This window comes from Taurulus bubalis (genome assembly GCF_910589615.1).
Source record: "Taurulus bubalis genome assembly, chromosome: 16".
Taxonomy (NCBI): Eukaryota; Metazoa; Chordata; class Actinopteri; order Perciformes; family Cottidae; genus Taurulus; species Taurulus bubalis.
The window spans coordinates 22149214-22171721 of NC_136604.1; the positions used below are offsets into that span (position 1 = coordinate 22149214).

Below are 22508 nucleotides of genomic sequence, written 5' to 3' on the forward strand. Positions count from 1 at the left end.
ATATATATATATATATATAGATATGCGCTATAATAGTTAAATATACTTACTAATACAGGCCATTTATTGTTGTATAAAGTGATGTGTTAACCTCGAGTGGTTTGAAGCAGTATGTGTCATTGAAGCTGGTGGCTATTAGCTAACTAATACTACTTTCGGTTATCATGCTAGCAAGCATTTAACGTAAGTCAATTAAGGGGATTTTTTCTCTGGTAGAACGTCAAATGTATTGCTACGCTAAGTGTGTCTCAATGTTATTCAGATGGCCAAAGTTAAATGGTTTTGCTTAAGAGAAGTGAATTTGCTTGATCTAGCATAACGGTCTTTCGTAATATCGCTAATGCTAAATGTTATCAAACGTTGTCGTACATAAAAATGTGAAGGGAGGAGAAATAAGCCAGGAGAGAGTATAGAGAGCATACCACAGTAATAAATTCACCCCAAGAATATTATGTTGCACACAATTTAGTGTGAATAAAACGTTTCGTGTGTCATAAAATTACACTGAGTGTCAGGTATTTAACATTAATAAATAATTAAAATATTATCACTATCTAAAGGTTACATTTAACTCAAATCACATCACATGACTTGTGACACTTGATCACATGATCACTCACATCACTTGAAGCCAAACCCTATGGGGCGGAAACACACATTAATCACATTATACAAATGTTTACTCATTTGAATATTATTACAAATATATTATAATTATGATTAATACATTTACATTATTAAAATATGTACTCATATTTGAATATTATTAGAATTATGAATATATTAGAATTCTCACTAATACATTATTAAATTTTTTTACTATTATTGAACTCAATATTATTACTAATACATTAACTTAATTCACACTATTACAAAAAGGAAACGCAGCAAACCATTCATTAAAGGTCGGATCAGAAGCGCGTTAAGAGCTGACCGACGGCTCTACATGCAAAGGAAAGGAGCTTCAATGCTTCCTTCATTAGCTCCTTTAGCAAAGAGACACTGGACCTTCCTTTTATGAAAGATAATTCTGCCCCACAGTTTTCAGTTTAGTAGCTTTAAACTCTGTGTGATGATCCCTTGGTTTCACTTTAATATTATTTCCTTAATTTATATTCCAACCTTGTTGAAAAAGTAATACTTTGAACACTAAGAAACACACAAAGTATCTGGTCTTCTTTGTCGTCCATCTTCTGAACAGTGTAGTTTCACCGCTGCAGACCCACGTCGCCATCATAACTACGTAGCTCAGTGAAAGAGGAGTGGGATTCTCTAAACCTTTCCTAGCTCCTTCCCACCTTTCCTTAGGAAAAACACGTTAGGAGGGGTTTGGAATATTGGACCGCAGCCCGAGTATCAAAACACCCTCAGAACTAAAATATGGATATTTCATGTCATCATGCTCTCTAGTGTTGTGTCGGTACAGCGCTGCTCTCTTGTGGAAATGTTGTGGTACTACATTATATATATATACATTATATATATATATATATATATATATATATATATATATAGATATAGATATATATATATATATATATCTATATCTATATATATATCTATATATATATATATATATAGATATATATATAAAGATAGATAGATAGACAGACAGATTGTAAAAAAAACATTCCTTATGTCTTTTGCTTGCAAATAACTTTATGTTTTTCATGTCATTTACATTTATTTACATGAATCAATATATAAAACATTGTTCCTCTCATCTCTCTCTCTCTCTCTCTCTTTCTCTCTCTCTCTCTCGTAGAGTTACAGTTTAACATTTAATAATCATGACAACAATAACTCTCAAGCTTAACCGGGTGGTTTTAGTTGGCTGATTTAAACCAGAGCGTCGATCCCAGAGGAGCAGAACACATGACCGCCAGCGTGGAATCGCGTCTCCTAGAAGTTACGTTACTACAGCACATTATTATTTACAGAAAGAAAAATATAAGACGCATTAAAAGAGACGATCACATATTTTTGTGTCTTTTTGTTGATACTTAAACTTTTTACTGACAATTTCCGCCCTCGCTTTACAAATAAACTCGCACCCATTAAAGCGAGATCCTTTTAAATCATCTCTCTGTATTTGTTTTAATTAAGAGTTTGTTTTTTAGCAAAAGAGCCAACAAGACGTGTAATAATGTGAATATTTACACGTTTTCTCTGCATATCATTGCAAACAGGATGTCTTTCAGTTTGTTGGACGCTTTTTTTTGGGGGGGGCGTCGATAATTTGCAGATTAATCGATCATAAAAAATCGTTATTTGCATAAAAAACGTAATTTTCTAGGAGACGGGGTTGCCGGGCGATATCGACGTAACGGGCAGGAAAGAGTGATGTCATTTCCTGAACTCCTCCGATCGGCCCGATCGACGTCTACGCCTCGATATCGTCGCGACGTCGATATCGAGGCGTATTTGCTGGAAAGATATCGCGATATTTTGACGTTCTCCATATCGCCGCGCCCTGATCTGAAGGTCTGTCTGCTCCTCTTCCTCCCTCCCTCTCCTCCTGCCTCCTCCCTCGCTCTCCTCCCTCCTCACTGCTCTCCCTCCTGCTGCTGTCCGTCCTTGTTGATGACGTTCTTGAAGAGCGTGAGCAGCGGCCTCTGGCTGCGCTCGTCCCAGCTCTTCATGAAGCCGCCGTAGCGCTTGCTGGCCGGCGGGCCGCTCCAGCGGAAGTGCTTCATCTTGTACGTGCCGTCCTTCTTCTCGTGGACGTCGCCTCCCAGCCGCCGCTCCTCCTGCTCCTCCTGCTCCTCCTCGGCCACGTCCCGGGCCTTCTCCTCCTCGCCGGCGGCCATCATCATGTTGGCGGCGGCGAGCTCCCGCCTCCTCATCTCCCCGGGGAACAGCTCGGCCGACTCCTCCTCCACGCCGTTGGAGGCGTAGACTTTGACCGGGCGGCGCTTGCGCCCGACGGGTTTCCCCCAGCGGAAGTGCTCCATAGAGTAGGAGCGCTTGGCCTGAGAGGAGGAGGGGAAGGAGGAAGAGGAGGAGGAGGAAGAGGAGGAGGAGGGGAGGAGAAGAGAGAGGGGAAGCAGAGACTCGGGGTCTGATGGAGGAGGGGGTTGGAGGTGGGCGGCGCCCGGGATGACGGGCACCTCGGCGGTGAGGTCGGGGCGACAGAGCTGGATGCACTCCTGCAGGAGGAGAGCACAGGGGCGTCAACATGGAGGACGCTCAGAGATTCAACTTCTCTTTAAACGTCTTTACCTTGTTTTACTAAACGTCTTTAAATACGTCTTCTTTTGTTGACGAGATTTGATTTTTCCACTTCAATGAAAAACAGTTTTAGAAACAAATTATTATTGTTATTGTAAAGCTGGAGAAGAAGTCAATATTCTGGCAGGGTTCCGCTGAGGATTCATTTTAAAATAGAGAAAGTCTTTAATTTCATTTTGTTTTATTCACGTTTTTGTTTCTCCTCCTTTATCGTGGAGACAAACTTTTTACGAGACATTTCTTTCCACATTCATGTCAAACTGACATTTGAACCGCTTGAAATTAAAAAAATGATGATGATTTATGTTCTATTTCTGTCCGTGTTTTTCGTGTTTTTCTGACGCGACACGAATTTGCGGCGCCGCGTCCACCGCGGAAGTTTACTCGCGCGAGTAGAAAGAGGGTGTTCACACCAAACGCGAATTCGCGGCACGACCAAAGGGGCGTGGCTTAGCTCTGTTGCTTGCCTCTGTGAGAGACAAGCGACGAAGCTTTCATTTCCGCTATCGACCATGGAATAAATAACCACTAGTTCTGCTTTATACTTGTTGTGGAAGTCCCAAACATGTCGGAACATGAAACGCCCTCGTATTTGGGTTCATAACATCATCCGTAGCCGCACACAGCTCGGTGAATTTCACCGACTCCTCCAGGAACTGCGTCTCGCGTATCTCCGTAAAACGATACCGATTATGCCATCCACCATGGAAATAACCACCAGTTCTGCTTCATACTTTTTGTGTAAACTCCACATATGTCGGAACATCAAACTCCATGGTGTCTGGGTTCATACTATTATCCGTAGTCCCACAGCAGCGTCTCAATGAAGCCGCTGTCAGCGCTGGTTCAGGCGGAGCAGCAGCAGTTTCATTCAGAACCGGGGAGGCGGCGGTGGTGACGGGCGGAGCTTCTCAACGCTGATTCTCAACGCTGATTGGCTGCCGCAACTTTGCGTCACGCGATTTCTCCGCCAGAGTTGGGAGAATTCAACTCACGCGAATTCGCGCCGCGTCCTTCGCTTCGTTCGCCCCAGGTCAAACGTTCTGTTCGCGCCGCCTCCAACGCGTCTATCTCGCCGCAAATTCGCAAATTCGTGCCGCAGCGCGTCTGTGGATTGACTTTACATGGAATCTGGTCGCGCCGCAAATTCGCGTCGCGTCCGGTGTGAACACGGCATTATGCTGTTATGTATTTTAAAAGTCCTTTTAAAAGTTTTTTCAAAAATGACTCAAATCCACATGACGAATGTTTGACTGTTGTTCCTTCATTTTCTGAGCTGGTTCATGTTTCAACTAAATATTTTAAAATAAAGTTTAGTAAAAGGAAAATTAAGTCTTTAAAGTTTTTTTACCTTTTCATTTTTCATCTTCTATTATTTGTCCATGAATTCGGCTGACACATTTTTCTCAAAGGAGGAGTAATAAGAGCTTCATGAGTAATGCTAAGCTAACTAGCTGCCTTTCAGCCGTCTGGCTCACAAGCACTTTGACGCTTTGTTAATAAATACAAAGTTAACGATTCCCTCCTCCTTTATATTCTACTGACAGCATGCACATGTATTTATTAATTCATTTTAATTTAATTTAATTAGGTGTTGGTAGGCTAGCAGTTTCCCCCTGCTTCCAGTCTTTATGCTAAGCTATGCTAATGACATCCAGACAATCTTCTCGTCTTTTAAATGCTGAAAACAAACACAATTTAATAAAATGGATGTTGATCTAAACAGTGTGTGTGTGTGTGTGTGTGTGTGTGTGTGTGTGTGTGTGTGTGTGTGTGTGTGTGTGTGTGTGTGTTACCATCATGCTCGTCTCAGAGTTGACCTCCTGACAGCTGGGATGTTCCCAGCACTGACTGACATCTCCTCTGGCCACGCCCACCGCCGCCAAAGCCACCAATAGCCACGCAGGACACATTTCTCTGCAACGCGTAACAGGGTTATTTTATTCGGCCGCAGTCTTTTCAAAATAAAAGCTTCTCATTCATGACACTTCCATTCAACTTAATTCGTTTGGCTTTAATTTGTATTTACAAAACCCCGATAATGGTTTTAAAAGTAAATGTTAATAAATAATCATCCAAAATATAACATGAACAAAATCTACAATTACTACCAATGTCCATGAAAACAATACATTTAAACATCCACATTATTTTACTGTTGGCCCACAGCTTAAACATATTTACAGCACAGAGAAACGCTAAATAAAGTCATATATTTACATATTTTCAAAATAAGAAACACTGTAGAGTAAAACTCAAAAACGAAAATAGAGAAAAAAATACGGTTGACTAAAAAAAGAAAGAAAAAAAAGTCACTTCAAAAGAAAGTAGTGATACACTTAAAAATATACAGTAATGAGGAAATTCCTGACACTTTAACAGAAACCCCGGTTCTACGGCAGCCTGGAGAGGACATAAGTATGGATTTCATGGTTAATGTTCTCTTGCAATCATTAAACACATTTTTAATAATGAAGCTCAAACATTACTCTACGGCAGGTTGACACAATTAATATTTTAAACACAAGAAAACGGTTTTAATTTCCACAATTGTTTCAGATGAATAAATACAAAATAAAAAATAACCACGTCATTAAATATTTGCTTTTTAATCACCGAAAATCATTACACATAGTTATTTTTAAGATAACAAATAACTTTGTTAATTTCAATTGCATAATGTGCATCATGTTATTTTATCTATGTTGACATTGAATTATATTTCATAATTCAAAAATGAATAATTTCACATTGTCATTTTCGAGAAGTTTACTCTATTCTCTCTTATTACACATATGATTGAATGCATTTCATATTTCATGTATTCAACATTTTAACACGTTTTTCTTTTCATCATATTTCTCTAACTCTTTATTCATTATCTTTTGTTCACCGCTTATAAAACACTTTGTAATCACTGTGTTGATGTATTGTATAAGTGTGATATTGTTTATGATCATTATTATTACTGTGTAGTTTTTTACTTTTTAAATCTGTCCTCCTTTTAGTTTAAACATTGTTTAGAATATATAGTAAAATATAGAAAGCACAGCTCTTTAATATAAATTGAATAAAGAAAAACGTCATAATAGTCAGACAGATAATGAAGACACTCACCGCTCGTCTGCTGCTTTCAGTTCGTTCAGCTGGTGGACAGAGTTCTGCTGCTCCCCTCCGCTTTGGTCCTACAACTGACCAGGCGACTTTATATACTATCAGCCAAGGACACACACACACACACACACACACACACACACACACACACACACACACACACACACACACACACACACACACAGCACATCAGCATCAGCATCATTGTCATCGTCATCGCTCTCCAATGGAAATTTCTCCAACTCAAAAAGCTGAACTTTCAAATAAATAAATAAACGCTAAAACAACTTTATATTCCTCCAGTTTTATGATTTTTTTTATGCCAAAAATGGCATCCATGTTCCCCAGAGGATGAATCCTATTGACTTTGGTAATCTTCTGACTTTCTTTTTTTGTAACTATTGGACAGATTGCCATGAAATTCTGTAAATATTCATCTTCCCTTCAGCATTAACAACCATTTTTTAGCGCTATCATCATGGCCAACATTGGTCCAATACTTTAATGTGTGACCCTTTCATTACCTGACTCCCACATCCGGTCACTTCCTTTGTCACCTTCCGTCCTGCAGTACTTAAACCATCGTATATATATTTTTCCTTTTCTATGCACTATCATAAACCAATATACCAGTAACACATATATGAACTTATTAGCTATGTTCCCGAGGGTTTTCTGTATATTATACCTTTTTTAATTATTAAAATAGGGCTTGTGGTTGAGGAGATAATCTGAATTTAGTACGGGTATATTAACCATTCAGATTTTTTTAGGTTAAGCATTAAAGTCGGAACATAAAAACACATGAAGATATTTATTTATTCATCGAACATTTCATGTTGTCATTGAAGCTGTTCGGACAAAAAAAAACGAGTAAACAGATTATTTGAACCTACCTCTCATCTTCTGAGGAAAGAGTCTGGAGGAGTTACTTACGAAGTACACACTGTTGCATGCAGTACACGCATACAAGACGTTCTACTGCTTCAAAACAATGCGGCCTGAACGTGGACCGTCTTCCTCTGATACCGCCGCAGGAGGCACCCTTTGGCTTCTGACTCACCGGGCGCTCGAGTATCTACGATGTAATCCCATCAGCCCAGCAGAAGAAGCTCTGGGAGTGTATCGCGCTGTTCTGTTTTGAAGATGTGACTTTCGGTCGCTTAACTCTGAACACTGTGTGCATGCGGGCGGCTCTTCCTGACGTCAGGAATCACCAAAACCCAAATAACAAACGTATCTTATCAAAATGTATCTCGTGCCTGACTGGCCTTGCCAACATCCCGATCTCCCCACCGGACTCTCTTCCTCGGAGACAGCGGCACACATCGAGGCCGGGACCTTGGCCTTGGACGGAGGAGGACACCTGCGAAATGGGTCGGGGAGGTTAGGGGTGAAAAAAATGTCCTTCAGCTAAATTATTCAAAATGTCTCTTTAATAAAATACTCAAAGACATTTGAGAGCTTTCTGGTTCTCACAAGCAGGTTTACAAAGCTATAATAACCTTGCAGGTGGAAGGAAACAAACATAGGACTTTCAACCAGGTGACCGGTATTCGTGTCCCAAAGGTGTTGTGGACTTATCATAGCCATGTAGCCCTTTATCGTGCATGTAACCATATGTGGTCATTTCCCTCACAAAGTTTTTTTAAAGAGCCCTATAAAGGGTTAAGCCCTCACCCTAACCCTAGCCTAACCCCTAATCCTATTTATTGTTTGAGTTGTGTTTAGAGGTTGTACATGGGGAGTATATATTATTCTAGCCCTGATTTTTATGTTTAATTTGGTACCTAACATGTTTTCCTTTTCTTTTTTTGGGGATTTATACCATGTTTTTTTCTTGATTTGTACCTTGTGACCTGGTAAAGTAACTTCATGAATGTTTGTTATGTTCCCGGTTCGTGTTTTACTTAGTTTACGTATCTATTTGAAGCCCAACCAGGATGTTTTTTGCTCAACCTAACTAAAGTGATTTTGACGCCCAAACTTTGTGTGTTTTTGTTTGACGGCAAACGTCCGATAACCGAGCGACAGCATGTGAGAAGTTGGGACGAGGACGTTGCTCGGGTCGGAAACGGCATGCGGTTGGACTTACAGAGCTGCAGGAACGAGTCCTAAAAACCCAGAAACCAATCAGCATCTTCCGGTCCCGTCGTCTCAAAGCCAACGAGGCTTATTTCAAATGGGTGTTTGAAATAAGGTCTGTGGTTAACACAAGGTGAAGAAATCATAAACAAAGATTCTACAATACATAAAATACGTCAGTAAATAAACTCTTGTGACTTTTGAAGCTTTCATTTGTGAAGATTGTCCAATTAAAATGGATAAAAAATCCAATTGAAGAATCCCACTGGCGTTCCATAATGGAAAAAAATGAGTCTGTTTTCGCCTCGTGACCGCAGCAGGTCATATAAGCTGTTTTCCTGATCATCCACGTTGACGTTTTCATAATTGACGTTGTTGTTTAATTGGCGGTTTCACGGAAGGAAACGCATCGACCTTCAAACTCCAATGCTGGAGACTCCAGGATGAAAACGTAGCGGCACACAAAAGAAAGAAAATGCACCGTGCAACTCTCCCTCCACCACCGTACGTGTTAAATGTCAGCCGACGCATCATGCAGATTAACACCAAGCCGACATGTCGTGAAGAGGGGATTCAAACCTGCGGGGTCCAAGTCTACAGTTACACACACACACACACACACACACACACACACACACACACACACACACACACACACACACACACACACCTGCTGCAGCAGCTTTCCATTCTCTTAGCCCTCTGTGTGACTAATGATTAATCTGACCACCGGGGAAAAGGTTGACGAGGATCAACTTCATTTTTTAAAGCTCTGTGACCTCCAGGAGCCTCTCTACGAGCCTGAAAGACAACGAGGACCCTCACTTTAACATTCAACATCCTCCAGGAGCCTCTGATAGACAAATGAGCCCCTAACCTTTGCCTTCAACATCCTCCAGGAGCCTCTCTTTAAAGCATAGATCCTGGCTGTTCATTGAGGCCCCCTTTCATTCCTTCATGATTCATCTTTCTTCGCACCGTTCACACAGGAACCAACGCTGATTGGCTTCTGATCTGAAGGCTTTTGTCTCCAAAAACTGTTGACACCCACCAAGAATCTCCCTCTAAGACCTTTTGTCAAAGCTGTGTATTTGTATTAAAGCTAAACGTTGTTCTGTTAAAACACAAGGATCTCGACAAAGTTATGCATATTTACCTTGTTGTGTTCTCAAAATGTGAAAAAAGAGAGAAAAGAACATTGTTGCAAAACATACATTTTCGTTCAAGCTGTTTTTGATTGAGAAGTCAAGTTGTGTTGTTTCTGTCTCGAGTCAGATTCAGACAAAGACTCTTCTTTTTTTCTGTTTTACTAATGGAACAAACCGAGCATCTTCTGGAGGCCGGCAGGTAAATATAAACCCATTAGAGGACTCCCACAGCCTTGAACCTTCATTCAGCCCACATGCTCGGGGAAAACATGAAGAGGTAATGGCATGACAAAACCAGCAGAAGAGCCCAGCGATGACATTATCGACACGGTGTCAGAAGTGGAAGCACTTTGCTCTCAGACTGTCTGTCTGTCTGTCCTTTGGTCTGCACTGCACAGAAATACCAATAATATTACATGTTAGGTTAAATTACCTGGAATAAATATTTACAGAACTGCAGTTTTTCTCTTAAGTGACACCTTTAAGAGGAACTTGTGTCCAATATCATCGTTATGTGGTTTGTTGTGTTCGACATTTTCGTAACATGGGATGTAATTAACTTTGCAGGACTGATTCTAAACCTCCAGAAAGACACTGTTAAAGGTCCCTCTCCTATCAGGCATTATACGCATTATATAAACATGTACAAATGGTATGAGAGTATGTAAGGGTATTTGTTTATGGTTTATTAATATGATGGATTGGTCAACAATGAGGACTTCTCCCATATAGACATATTTTATTTTAAATATCTACTGTATGGTCATGAAATTAACAGATCAGCAACCCCTTGTTAAAATAAATGTTATCCGATGTCAGTGACTGTAACTTGTCGTCACATTATTCTAAACCCATTAAATGTAATCAATTACCTTCCAGGCCAATGACTGCCAATCCCGTTAGAGGATTATCAGGATAAGATGTCATACCCGGTGCACAAACACACCGTCACACACACACACAAACACACACACACACACACACACACACACACACACACACACACAAGTAGTCTCCTGGCTGTCCTGATGCTTTTCCATTGCGATGAATTCAGCGTTGCAATGCTGGGACGTACAGGGCAACAGGTAGGAGTGTGATGTGTGTGAGTGTTTCAACTTCAATGTAAAATTCATGCAAAGGAAAGGACTGGTTTTAAAAATAAGAAGCTTTAGCTCACTGGCTTTGCTGCCAGTGCTTTAGAAGCTCACAGTCAACATGTATTAACCTTTAGTTGTGTAGTCAAAGTTGCAATGCCATCGTGTGGTGATACAGTTGAACGCAAGGACTGTTCTGAAAACTTTCTTGAAGGTGCATTGAAGGTGCAACACGAATGATATTGAATGATTAAATTCCATGACAATATGTTTTTTTTACGTCCAATGGCAGGAGTAAGGATGGCCAGTGTCAACACTTGGTTCTTACTTTAAGGTTGCTGTGCATCAGCTGACTAGAACTTGATGTTGAGCATCCTTGAATGCACCAACATGTATTGTTTTCACGGTCCAGGGTTTCCATGAACTTTCAGTTTCTTGCACCTGTTTGTTCATAGTTTTCACATAGTTTGCCATATTGTTTTAGTGGGGTCATTGTTTTAGTGGAGTTTTATGGCACATAATCGGATCACTACAAAGGGTCCTATGTTCCCAACAGTTATATGTACAGAATGAGGGACTGTGGCTCAGAAGGTGGAGCGGGTTGTCTCTCAATCAGAAGATCTGCGGTTGGATCCATGTCGTCCATGTCAATGTGTCCTTGGGCAAGACACTTAACCCCAAATTGCTTCTGAAGGCTGTGCCATCAGGGTGTGGATGCTCAGATAGTCCTGATGGGCAGGTGGCACCTTGCATGGTAGCCGATGCCATCAGTGTATGAACTGGTGTAAATGTGTGAATGACATAGTGTTAAAGTGCGTTGAATGGTCGGACGACTTGAAAGACGTAATACAAGCGCAAGTCCATTTACCATTTAACATAACAAAGGATCCTATGTTCATGGTCATATGTTCCCCAGAGTTGTATGCCACAAAATGGGATATACAAAAACGTTAAAGCTTGAAGTTGCTCAGTGCGTTTGTGTTTTCGGTCAAAAGTATGTGTAAACTTCATCCAGACTTTATTTCTGCTCTTCAACAGTTGGTTTCAAACAAAGTGGAAGATTCAACTAGCAGGTCTGAACTTTTCTTTTGACCTGGCTGGGCCCATCGTCTCTGTCTCTGTTATCATGTCAAAGGGGTTTCTCACTTCAAGGACTTCAAGGTTTGCTGACAAAACCAAAATGATGTCTGGAAAATGGCTCCTCTCAATGATTGTAACCCTGTTTCCTGGGCTAAAGGTTAACAGGACTTTCATAGATCTCTTCCACTACCAATCCAATTAATGGTAAAGCACTAGTCCTTGGGCCACTGGACCAAGTTGAGTACCTTCGAAACCTGGCTGGTGTTACAGAGTTTGAAGAGGGAGAACCGGTTTGTATTTGAGTCACAATTCACAAGACTTCTTCTTCATCTATGTTTTTTGTACAGTTCTTCCCCATCCTACAAACCAAGACTAACTTTGGGAGACATCTGACCCTCAACTTGTAGCTAAGACGTCTGATGTTGATTCAGCGAATTGAAACCGATGTCTTCACTTGAAGTTGCTATACATCAGCAACAATCAGGGAGGGCGAGTTACTGAATGTTCAGCATGAAGTGGCAATCCATGTTTCTAACCTTTGCCTTCCTGACCCGTCGGTGTGACCATGTCACTGGGAACTTTGCGGCCTCTGATGAACACCCAGATATCGGACACGATGAGGATGTGCACCCCAGTATCCTCACAGAAAGAAACGGGGATGTACCGGACATGAACATCCAGACAAGCAGAGATGAACCGGACACAAGCTTTGACACCAACTGGGGCATCGACAAAGACAACTACGAGGACGCTGACTGGCATCCTCCTCCCTACCTCCTGGAAACGCACTCCGACCTGTCCCCGAACGCCTCGCCGGAGATTCGCAGAGGCAGCACCGGCATTGATGACGAAACCAACCAAACCTTCAACCGGACGATTGGCAATTCATCGGCACGGTGCGGCGAGTACAGCAGCCACCTGACGTCCAGCGGGCGGTGCCGGCTGACGGCAACGTTGCCTCCGGTGCTGGTGGGAACGTCGCAGCAACGCTGCCCGGACATGTTCCGCTGCACCGACGACATCTCGTATTGGCTCCACGAGAACCAGAACAGGAAGGAGCAGCTGGAGGAGCTGAGGGAGACGATGTCAGGGCTGCAGGAGGAGGTGAGGAACCACCGCCATCGAGTCCAGACCCTGGAGTTGCAGGTACACTGCTGTGCACTAGTTTACAGTGTATGTGATCAGTGAAATGGCAGCTTAACTTTCTTAAAGAAATAGTGCAACGAGTTGTAAATAGAGTCCTGCAGGAGTGAGTCCTAACACCTGGATATGAGGTTGCATTGTTTCACTTCAGGTTCCCTCAAAAGTCTCAAAGTCAGAGGGTTTTTAAATAGGATTTTGGTTAGATGCCTGAAATAAGATCTGTGGTTAACACAAGTTTAAGATTTACACGTTTTGTTCTACGACTTACAATTCATAAGTAGATAGATACCACTTTATTTTGTAGCTTTTACGTGTCCCCTAACAAGTGACGAAATGAGACTGCAGAGGTTGTCGGGGACATTACAAGTCATCATTCCAACGAGTTCGTCTTCACTTCCTGGACTCGCGCTCATGCAGAGTGATTTCTTCTATTTTTTAATTGATGAGTTAAAACAAATTAAAAACATGAGTTAAAAAAAATTGAAAGTCAAATTTTATTAGGCAAAAATCTGCTTGCTTTCTGAATGAAGATACTTGAACTTGCATTCCTGCAGAGACTTAAATGTGAAGACTGATACCACTCAGTAAATATTAAGCGACAAACAGCAGCTAGTTTCTTTTCTCATCGAAGCTTGTGATGTCAAAGTAGTTCTTCAATATGATGTTATTACTGACAAAATATTCAAGTAAATTGATATATTATTTTCCAGAGGCAGGAAAAGAAGTTTGAATTGAGAAGCAGAAGGGATGTTTTGTTAGAGAGAGAGAGATCGAAATCCAAGCGAGGCCGAGAGTCAACGTGCCACTGGAGATGGTGAAATAATCTGCCAACTGGAGAGAGGGAAGCCAGGGTGTTTTAACAGGGAGGATTTGATGAGATGATTGAAGACAGGTGTGGAGATGAGGCCAGTTGCCCAGAAGCCACGCCCACGTCACACACACACACACACACACACACACACACACACACACACACACACACACACACATGTAACAGGGAGCGAACAGGGGACACAGGGAAAAGACAAAAAAGGTCGAGCCGTGACATGTAGTTTCACTCCAAAAAGACAAAGTGTTTCTTTCACAGGCATGTCAATTAATTTTTATTATTTTAAGTAACATTTCATAAATTAATCTTCTCCCAAATGAGCTATTTTACCACTTTTTAAATAATTGTTATCTATATTTAATAATTTGACACTTGGAATTAGTCTTTACATCGGATTAAACATTTGTTTATTCATCTATTTTAACACATTTTTGAGAAATTGAATTTACTATGCATCCATCCAGAGGCTATATGATCTTCTCTCGCATAAACAAAAATCCACATTTCCAGATGGCATTTAATTGTTCTTTGATATTCACGTACTGCCTCACAAGCTAATTGTTTTTAGCACTAAAACTGAACAGAAACCATACAGGCAATGCCACAAAAACTATTAATACCAGTGGGGGGCGCCCCCCTCTCTCTCTCTCTCTCTCTCTCTCTCTCTCTCTCTCTCTCTCTCTCTCTCTGTCTCTATGTATCTCTGTCTGTCTTTATCTCCCTGTATTGACACCCACTAAGTCCTCCTTAACCCTGAATGCTAACGGGATTAGCTGCAGGCCTTTTGGTCGGGTCCCTGCATCCGGCTGAGTGAGGCTGACCCAGAGAGCACCTTTCTGGGCTGGAGTGTCTACGAGGCCACCCTTGGTCAAAGTCGAGCTCAGACTGCTGTCTGATTGTGTTTGTTTTTGTAAATGGTGCCATTGTTTGCTGACGAGAGTCCTAGAAAAGCAATGTTTTCCCTCTTCAGATTTTAGCATACAAGCTACTCAATGGATTGAAATACAAATATGTTGGTGATCAGGCATCTTGTTGATTTAGTTTACTGTACCACACAAATAAAGATAAACAAAATAACCAAAATGATAGTTTACACGTACATTTTCTCTTCAGACGCGTATCGGCTCTTTACCTTTACCTCCACTTTCTTGTGACCACGCAGACTCATCTCGTCATTGAGTGGCTTCACACAACATTTTCTTTCTGGCCACGCTTTTTTCTTCTTTTTTATGTGATTGTACTAAATACAACAGACAATTGATTAAATTAGGTTTCACTTTTGTTTACGTGTCCACGCTCGCTGAACAGTGTCTACGAGGGAGTGTGTAGTAGACAGTAACTCCCATAATTTAGCGGGTTTTGGCACCTAGCGAGAATGTCAAAATGTGAAACGGCGTTCTCTAGAGCCAGCGTTCAGTTTGTCCCTTCTGGGCTGCTGTAGAAACATGGCGGCACAAGATGGTGGACTCTGTGGACCCGCTCCCTACGTAGATATAAAGCTAAAGAAAACGTAACAGTTGTTAGTTTCAGGTGATTACGCATTGATTAAAACACAAGTGTGAATATTATATTCCATCTCTGCCAAATAATCCCAAATGTTACACACTGTCTGTCCCTTTAACCTCAAACTCTATTGGAAGTCTTGTGTTTGAAGTTTAGACCACATATTTAAATACACTTAACAATAAATTGGTTTTCCCCATTGTTTCCCATTGATTACAACAGGAGAACAATGAAAGTGTTGGTTTGGAGTCGCCATTGGACCAGCGGTTGCATTCTCTGGAGTTGCGTCACGCCGAGGCCGACACGCTGCTCCAGGTTCACGAGGCGCTGCTGTACGAGCTGCAGGCGCAACTCCGCAACCTCTCGGCCGCCGCCGCCGCGCAGCGCCTGAGCCGCAACGCGGGCTGCGCCGCCAACGTGGTCAGGGCGACGGCGCTGCTCGGCATGCGAGACACACTGCCGCCAGGTACACATGCAACCGACACAGTGGTGAGTTGCATGAATTGCATGTTGCATGATGTTCATGCAACCTAACTGGAACATTTTAACACAATCTAAAAACGGCACGCTGCAGCATGTGAGTTGCTGCAGGGCATTGAATATTTATTCTGTATTTATTTTGTATATAATGTTACATTGTGAACAACCAATTTGTGTTTAAATTGGCTAGAGAGCTAGCAACGTTAGCTGTAACGTTAGCTGTAACGTTAGCAGGACCGCTAACGGCTAACGAATGAAGGTTCTGTTCAATTACAATATGATGCGTTCAGGCTCTGTTCAGTGAAATAACGTTATCATGATGTGTTCAGATGAAATCTCGTAAAATGTAGCATTGGTGAGAAACTAAATACAGTTGTTTGAAAGAGATGTTTACATAAATATATATATATATATATATATATATATATATATATATATATATATATATTATATATATAGATTATGACCTCTTTACACCAGCTCTAAAAATACATCATTAAAACTACTAATGACACAATTTGTTTTAATCCATAAAAAATACAATCTTTTACTTTCTAATCATTTTAATTTTGTGTTTTTATGAAGAAAAAAACACTATAATTTACTAAAATCAAGTAAAAGGATAACATGTTGGAATTTCTATGGTTTACTAACTTCAGGGCGTTGAAATTACTTTTGGAAAGCTTGCAAAAATAAATGAGTCTGGATCCTTGTAGACCAGCTGCTATAATTAAACAACAAAGAGATCTGTAATTTGGATCATTAATGGTCAGAATTCGTCTTGTATTGTGTGTTTTTCAATGTCACTGAAAAGAAACAACGTAATCCATTAATTTAATCTTCAAAGTGCTCGATTAAATTGAATTGATTCAACAAAGAAGATACAGCAGTTATGGTTAGTTACAAACCATAACCTTTGTGTTTACCTGCAGGAACATTTCCCATGATGCACTGAAGTTGAAAGAAGCGCCATCTTTTCCTTTTCTTTTTATTATTAGTCTCTGTCTCCGCCCCTCAGATGGACCTCGCCTCTCTTTCTGTCCGTCGGACTGTGCGTCTCTGTATCACAACGGCGTCCGACATTCCGGCGTCTACACCATCATCCTGTCGCCGGGCCACGCCCTGCCCGTCTACTGCGACATGGAGACCGAGGGTGAGACACGCACGCCCGCGTTAGCAAGTACAAGGCAACAAAGACGCGTACATCTGTGTGCGTGACACGTGTTCTTGGCGTGTGCTCCAGGCGGAGGCTGGACGGTGCTTCAGCGGCGGCGCGGCGGCTTGGTGAGCTTCAACCGCGGCTGGTCGGAGTACCGCGACGGCTTCGGCGAGCCGCGAGAGGAACACTGGCTGGGCAACCAACAGCTCCACCTGCTGTCCAACCAGGGCCACTACAGCCTGCGCATCGACCTGCACGACTGGAGCCACGCCCACAGACACGCCCTCTACCACAGCTTCAGGTAGACAGACTGGACGACGTAGACCAGTAGTGACGGACCAGACGTCAACCTCCGGGTCTGAAAAGTGAAGTCTGTGCTTCATGTGTTAAAGCTGTATTCTCTCTCCTGACCACCAGGGGGCGACTCCTCTGGTTGTATAGAAGTCTATGCTTCATGTGTTAAAGCTGCATTCACTCTCCTGACCACCAGGGGGCGACTCTTCTGGTTGTATAGAAGTCTATACTTCATGTGATAAAGCTGCATTCTCTCTCCTGACCACTAGGGGGCGACTCCTCTGGTTGTATAGAAGTCTATGCTTCATGTGTTAAAGCTGCATTCGCTCTCCTGACCACCAGGGGGCGACTCCTCTGGTTGTATAGAAGTCTATGCTTCATGTGTTAAAGCTGCATTCGCTCTCCTGACCACCAGGGGGCGACTCCTCTGGTTGTATAGAAGTCTATGCTTCATGTGTTAAAGCTGCATTCGCTCTCCTGACCACCAGGGGGCGACTCCTCTGGTTGAATAGAAGTCTATATAAATGACAACTCGCGGTCCGGGAGTTGTCTGCAAAAAAAACCAAGATGGCGACGGCCAAAATGTTGAACTCGATGCTTCAAACCAATGGAGTGACGTCACGGTGACTCCGCCCACTTCTATCTACCATGCAGAGGACAGGCAGACGTGGATCCCTTCTTCTAATATGACTCCCTCTCCTCCTCGTGCAGGATAGAGAACGAGGAGAACCAGTACCGCCTCCACGTGTCCGGGTTCAGCGGAACGGTGGAGGATTCGTTCGGTTGGTACCACGACCAGCGCGGCTTCAGCACGCCGGACACCGGCAACATCTGTGCCGAGATCAGCCACGCCGGCTGGTGGTTCCACCAGTGCTTCTACGCCAACCTCAACGGCGTCTTCTACGAGGTAGCGAGCGACGAGAATGAAACGTTTGTCCAGAAAACCACAGAACGGGTTCATTGCTTAACTTAACGCTGGAACCCTTTTTTCACCACCAGGGGGGGCGCTATTCCCTGAAAGCCCAGAACCTGCTGGGGCCGGACGGCATCGTCTGGTTCTCCTGGCAGGAGTCAGACTTCTACTCTCTGAAGGCGGTCACCATGATGACGCGACCGCGCAACTTCAGGCCGCGGCTGTCGCACGCCGGGACAGTCTGAAGCCCAAATACTCACAAATGTACCAATTTATGTATTAATCCGCTGCTGAAAATAGACCTCAACAAATGCTCTTTTTTTCTGCTTTAAAAAATAAATATGTCAAAAGAGTGACGCCTACTCCAGGGTTCATACACAACTTTTCCATGACTTTAACCAAATTGTCATGAGTTTTCATTACTTTAACCAAATTTCCATGACTTTTCATGTATTTTCCATGACTTTAAACCAAATGTCCATTACATACATTTAGTGAAGTCTGTGTGTAAACAGTAAAAAGTGAGTAAATGTAGTATTTAAACTAACAATGAGAACACAAAGCATACAATAAACCTTAAATGACACAAATGAATGAGACAATAGTTTGATTAAAAGAATAAACATTTATATAGATGCTGTATGTATGCCTGCTTATATTCTGAGTCTTTCTTTTAAAAGCATATTCATTATTTCAAACTCAGCGTAAATGAACACATGAACACATGAATACACACAATGATGGATTTCACTCACTTTTGGATTATTATTATTATTATTATTATTATTATTATTATTATTATAGTGACACCTGTCAAGATAGTGCAAACTACAACTCAATATAATAATTAGTCATAGATGTGGAGATTTTTCTTTTGCAGTTAAACACGACACGCAATTCACATCATATAATTATTTATTGGAATAGTGACAGGTATTCATGGATACATCTACAGGACTTCCCAAAGTGTGAATTCAGGCGGGTTGTTTTCTCAGCCGCCTGCACGACTAGCAACTGTACAGAAATATGTAAATCCAGCCTCCGTGTTGTTGCTGTTGCTGTTGAGGATTGTTCCCCCGACCCCGGGAGGTGGAGGGTGTTTATGCGGGGCGCTCCCTGGGGCGGGTGACGTACTGCCACCACAGAGGCGGGAGCTCTCCCTCCACGCGGGCCGGAGGCAGGGCCTCGTTCTCGGGGCCTCCGGCTGGAGTCTCGGCCTTCAGCTGGGCGACCTGGAACCACACAGACGTTTACAAAGAGGCCGGAGTCATCTACGCCAGCGGTGCCAACCTAACGTCACGACCGGTTTCGTGTAAGACAATATCTTCACGGAATATGACGTAATAAAGTGATACGACCGCGTAAAGACAATTTAGCGTGCATCAAAGTACAACTCACCATTACGCCGAATTATTGGGAGCCCTGAGCCCCGTCTGCTCCGTAACTTAAACCCGCTTCACAAAGACAGGATGTTGTAAATGGAAGCGGGTTTTCAGAGCTAAAAAAGCCAAAAAAAAGCTCTGAAAACCCGCTTCCATTTACAACATCCTGTCTTTTGGTCGTTGCCTTGATTTTAATCCATAACGTAACGTAATTTCGTCTGAGGTGACGCACAGACGGACGGATCTGGTCATTTTTCAAAAATAAAACATTTCCGGCCTCGATTCTTTTTTTTATCCATTCTTTCGGTGCGGCCCGGTACCAGGGGACCCACGGTGGTTGGGAACTGCTGATTTACGCGATCGGTTCATCGATTATTTTCTCCATGAAATGACAGAACAGTGAAGGGGTTCGATCGCGGGGCCACACCTCGAAGGATCATCAGTGTAAAACCCAAAGATAATCAATTAATGATGGTTTTAAAACAGCATGTCTGCTTGGAAAATTACTGAAAATTATATTGTATTAAAAAAAAAAAAAAAAAAAAGGAAACTTAGTTGGAATTTTCAACTCAATGAGTCAGAATCTTTGCACTTTTGGTTAGATGTCTAAAATAAGATCTGTGGTTAAATCATCCTCAGACATTAAATACACCTTTCGGGAGAATACTGAAGCCAAAGTGTCTAAATGAGACCGCAGAGGTCTTTAAGACGTTGAGGTCATGTGACCGCGGTGTAGCCTAAAGTTATGCTTCTTACTTCTGGCTATTTCCTTAAAGATTCCAAAAAAAAACCATAAAAGTGATGTTCAATCAAGTATCATAAACTGTTAAATAAATTGTTTCCCACAGAGCTTATTTTTCCTCGATCAGAAGTGCAGCGGAAACACAATCGACAGTTTCGAGGCGGCGGGATGTGAACCTTGCCCACCTCTTTGTCCCAGCTCTGCATCCTCAGCTGCTTCCACTGCTCCCTCTTGGAGAAGTAGTCGGGGTACATGGCCTTCTCTGAGGGGTGCCAGTGGTCCAGCGTCCACTCGGGGACCTGCGGGGACAAAGCAGAGCTCAGGACGTCACGTTGGGACTGTCTGAAATATCTTAAATAAATCCCATCCAAGTGTTAAATAAAACAAACCACTTTTGCGAATTTTAAAAGAGCAAATGAGGCGCTTGACAACAATGGGAAACCTTGTTTTTAACCTTAGAGGACAGAATTTGTCGAGTATATAATGTAGTGGACGTCCAGTTGCAGTGCCCTTACTTCTCCAGCAGAGGGCGGTAGCGACTCAACAGCCAACCGACTCCATGGAAAAATGGTAAACAATACCAAACAACTTGCAAATTTACTGTAGCCGTTGTTTATTTTCTGGAGCAGATTTTCTGTGTTTCGTGTCTCACATTGTGAGAAGACATTCGTGCCCACGGGGTCACGACCTCCGGGCTCACCTTGTAGCACTCGTATCTCTCGTAGGACGTCCCGCCCGGGGAGTCGGGGAAGATGTAGGGCTGCGGGTGCTGGTTGGCCCAGAACTCCTCCTCGCCCGACTTCAGCATCACGGTGGCCTTCACCATGTCCTTCTCCTCCTTGTTCTCGTCGAAGCGAGCTCGCATCATGCAGGCGTAGAACCGGTACTTGTCTCTGAAACCAGAAAACAATAAAGATCGTACAAATGGGAGCGCAGAAGGGGAGAACCGGAGAACGGAAAAGACATCCGGGTGGAGGAGGACTTTCTTCCTTTTGAGAGAAAATCTACAGTGTTTCTTCTTCATAACTCTCACGTTATGTTGTCAATTACAATATTTTTCATCCAATGACAAAGATCCACAATGAGAGAACAATAGATACGTCTGTGTGTCGGCAGATAAAACAAGAAATCACTGAGCAAAGTTTACTTTTTGTTTAAACTCTAAAATTAAAATCACATTATCTTGGCCAATATTCTCTATAACCACATTTAAGGGATCCTTGTCGATAACTATATATTCTCAAATACTCGTCTCAGATGTCCAGTTGTGTTTGGTGTTTTTCAGTCTTTTATGCGCGTGTTTAACATTAGCAAGTAAAAAAAAAAATAAAAAAAAAAAAAAAAATCAGAGATATTACAAATTGCAATTTTAAACTACTTCCTGTATACGGAAATAATAATAAGAAGAAGAATGCAAAAACAAATAAAACCGATTAAAACATAGTTAAAGCAACCCATAAAAAATAAGAATGTAATAGCTGACAATAAATTAACTCAAGGTAAAAAATGCCTTCCTGAATAAAAAGGTTTTTAGGCCAGCCTGTATAATATTTATTATAACTATTTTGTACCTTAAGTGTATTATTATTCTGTGTTAAAAGGACCTAGCAGAATAAACTTTTCATTTAACTGCTGTTATCTGTGCATATGACAGTAAATATCTTGAATAATAAATAGATGCCTAAATAAATAATATAAATAAGAACTATACCTGCTGAACTAAACTAATACTAACACAGCAAAAATAATCCAATTATTCAGCTCATCATAAAGGAACAGAGTTGATTTCCTGATTAATAACTTTAATAAAAACAATAACAGATATTCTCAGACAGTGTTTTGGGTCGGGAGACAATGAGAAAGCGCCATTTTAACCAAAGCGAGTTCCTGAAACGTAAACTATCTTCATGTGTATCATGAAAGATGATGTCTGTGTTTACGTCCATGTTCGGTGCGTCTGGTTCTGCCGCCCGGCCGACGGAGGAGCGGGTGACCCCGGTAACCGTTGAGCTTCTCGGTACCGTGAAAACAAACAAAACACGTTTTATTTGTGGGTTCACGACCCACCACGAAGCCTCCCGGAACGCGTCACCTCTCACCTGAAGATGCACCAGGACTCCAGGTGCCTCAGGGACTTCTTGTAGAGCCGCAACACCTTCTGGTGGTGGGTGAGATAGGCGGCGGCCATTTTTCTTCTTCTTGCCCTGTCTCGTCCGCTGCTGTCACCTTCTCGGGGAGCGGCGCGGTGCATTCTGGGAGCGCGTGACGTGTCGTGTCGGGACGTTCGGACCGTAAAGTGTGTGCGAAAGAC

General features: G+C 42.2%; 3 protein-coding genes across 3 annotated transcripts; 1 reads left to right on the forward strand and 2 right to left on the reverse strand.

Moving 5' to 3' along the window:
* Positions 1-2546: 2546 nt before the first annotated feature.
* pomca (proopiomelanocortin a) lies at positions 2547-5144 on the reverse strand (the record flags this gene model as incomplete). Its single annotated transcript, XM_079231942.1, has 2 exons — positions 2547-3149; positions 5028-5144. 2 exons carry the CDS (start codon positions 5142-5144, stop codon positions 2547-2549), a joined length of 720 nt encoding a protein of 239 aa, XP_079088068.1.
* A 7118-nt stretch (positions 5145-12262) lies between these two features.
* LOC306748731 (uncharacterized protein) lies at positions 12263-18318 on the forward strand (the record flags this gene model as incomplete). Its single annotated transcript, XM_079231943.1, has 6 exons — positions 12263-12898; positions 15453-15693; positions 16726-16860; positions 16951-17167; positions 17872-18067; positions 18160-18318. 6 exons carry the CDS (start codon positions 12263-12265, stop codon positions 18316-18318), a joined length of 1584 nt encoding a protein of 527 aa, XP_079088069.1.
* A 398-nt stretch (positions 18319-18716) lies between these two features.
* ndufb9 (NADH:ubiquinone oxidoreductase subunit B9) lies at positions 18717-22427 on the reverse strand. The gene is made up of 4 exons (XM_079232343.1): positions 22297-22427; positions 20898-21090; positions 20383-20496; positions 18717-19305 (listed from the first exon to the last, which is right to left on the reverse strand). Exons 1-4 carry the CDS (start codon positions 22383-22385, stop codon positions 19174-19176), a joined length of 528 nt encoding a protein of 175 aa, XP_079088469.1. The 5' UTR covers positions 22386-22427; the 3' UTR covers positions 18717-19173.
* Positions 22428-22508: the final 81 nt, after the last annotated feature.

Coding starts and splice junctions, on each gene's coding strand:
- ndufb9 (XM_079232343.1), bottom strand. CDS start 22,385: ATGGCCGCCGCCTATCTCACCCACCACCAGAAGGTGTTGCGGCTCTAC. Junction 20,497..20,897: donor AGAGATACGAGTGCTACAAG/GTGAGCCCGGAG, acceptor TTGTCCCCGCAG/GTCCCCGAGTGGACGCTGGA. Junction 19,306..20,382: donor TGCAGAGCTGGGACAAAGAG/GTGGGCAAGGTT, acceptor GTGTGGTTCCAG/GTCGCCCAGCTGAAGGCCGA.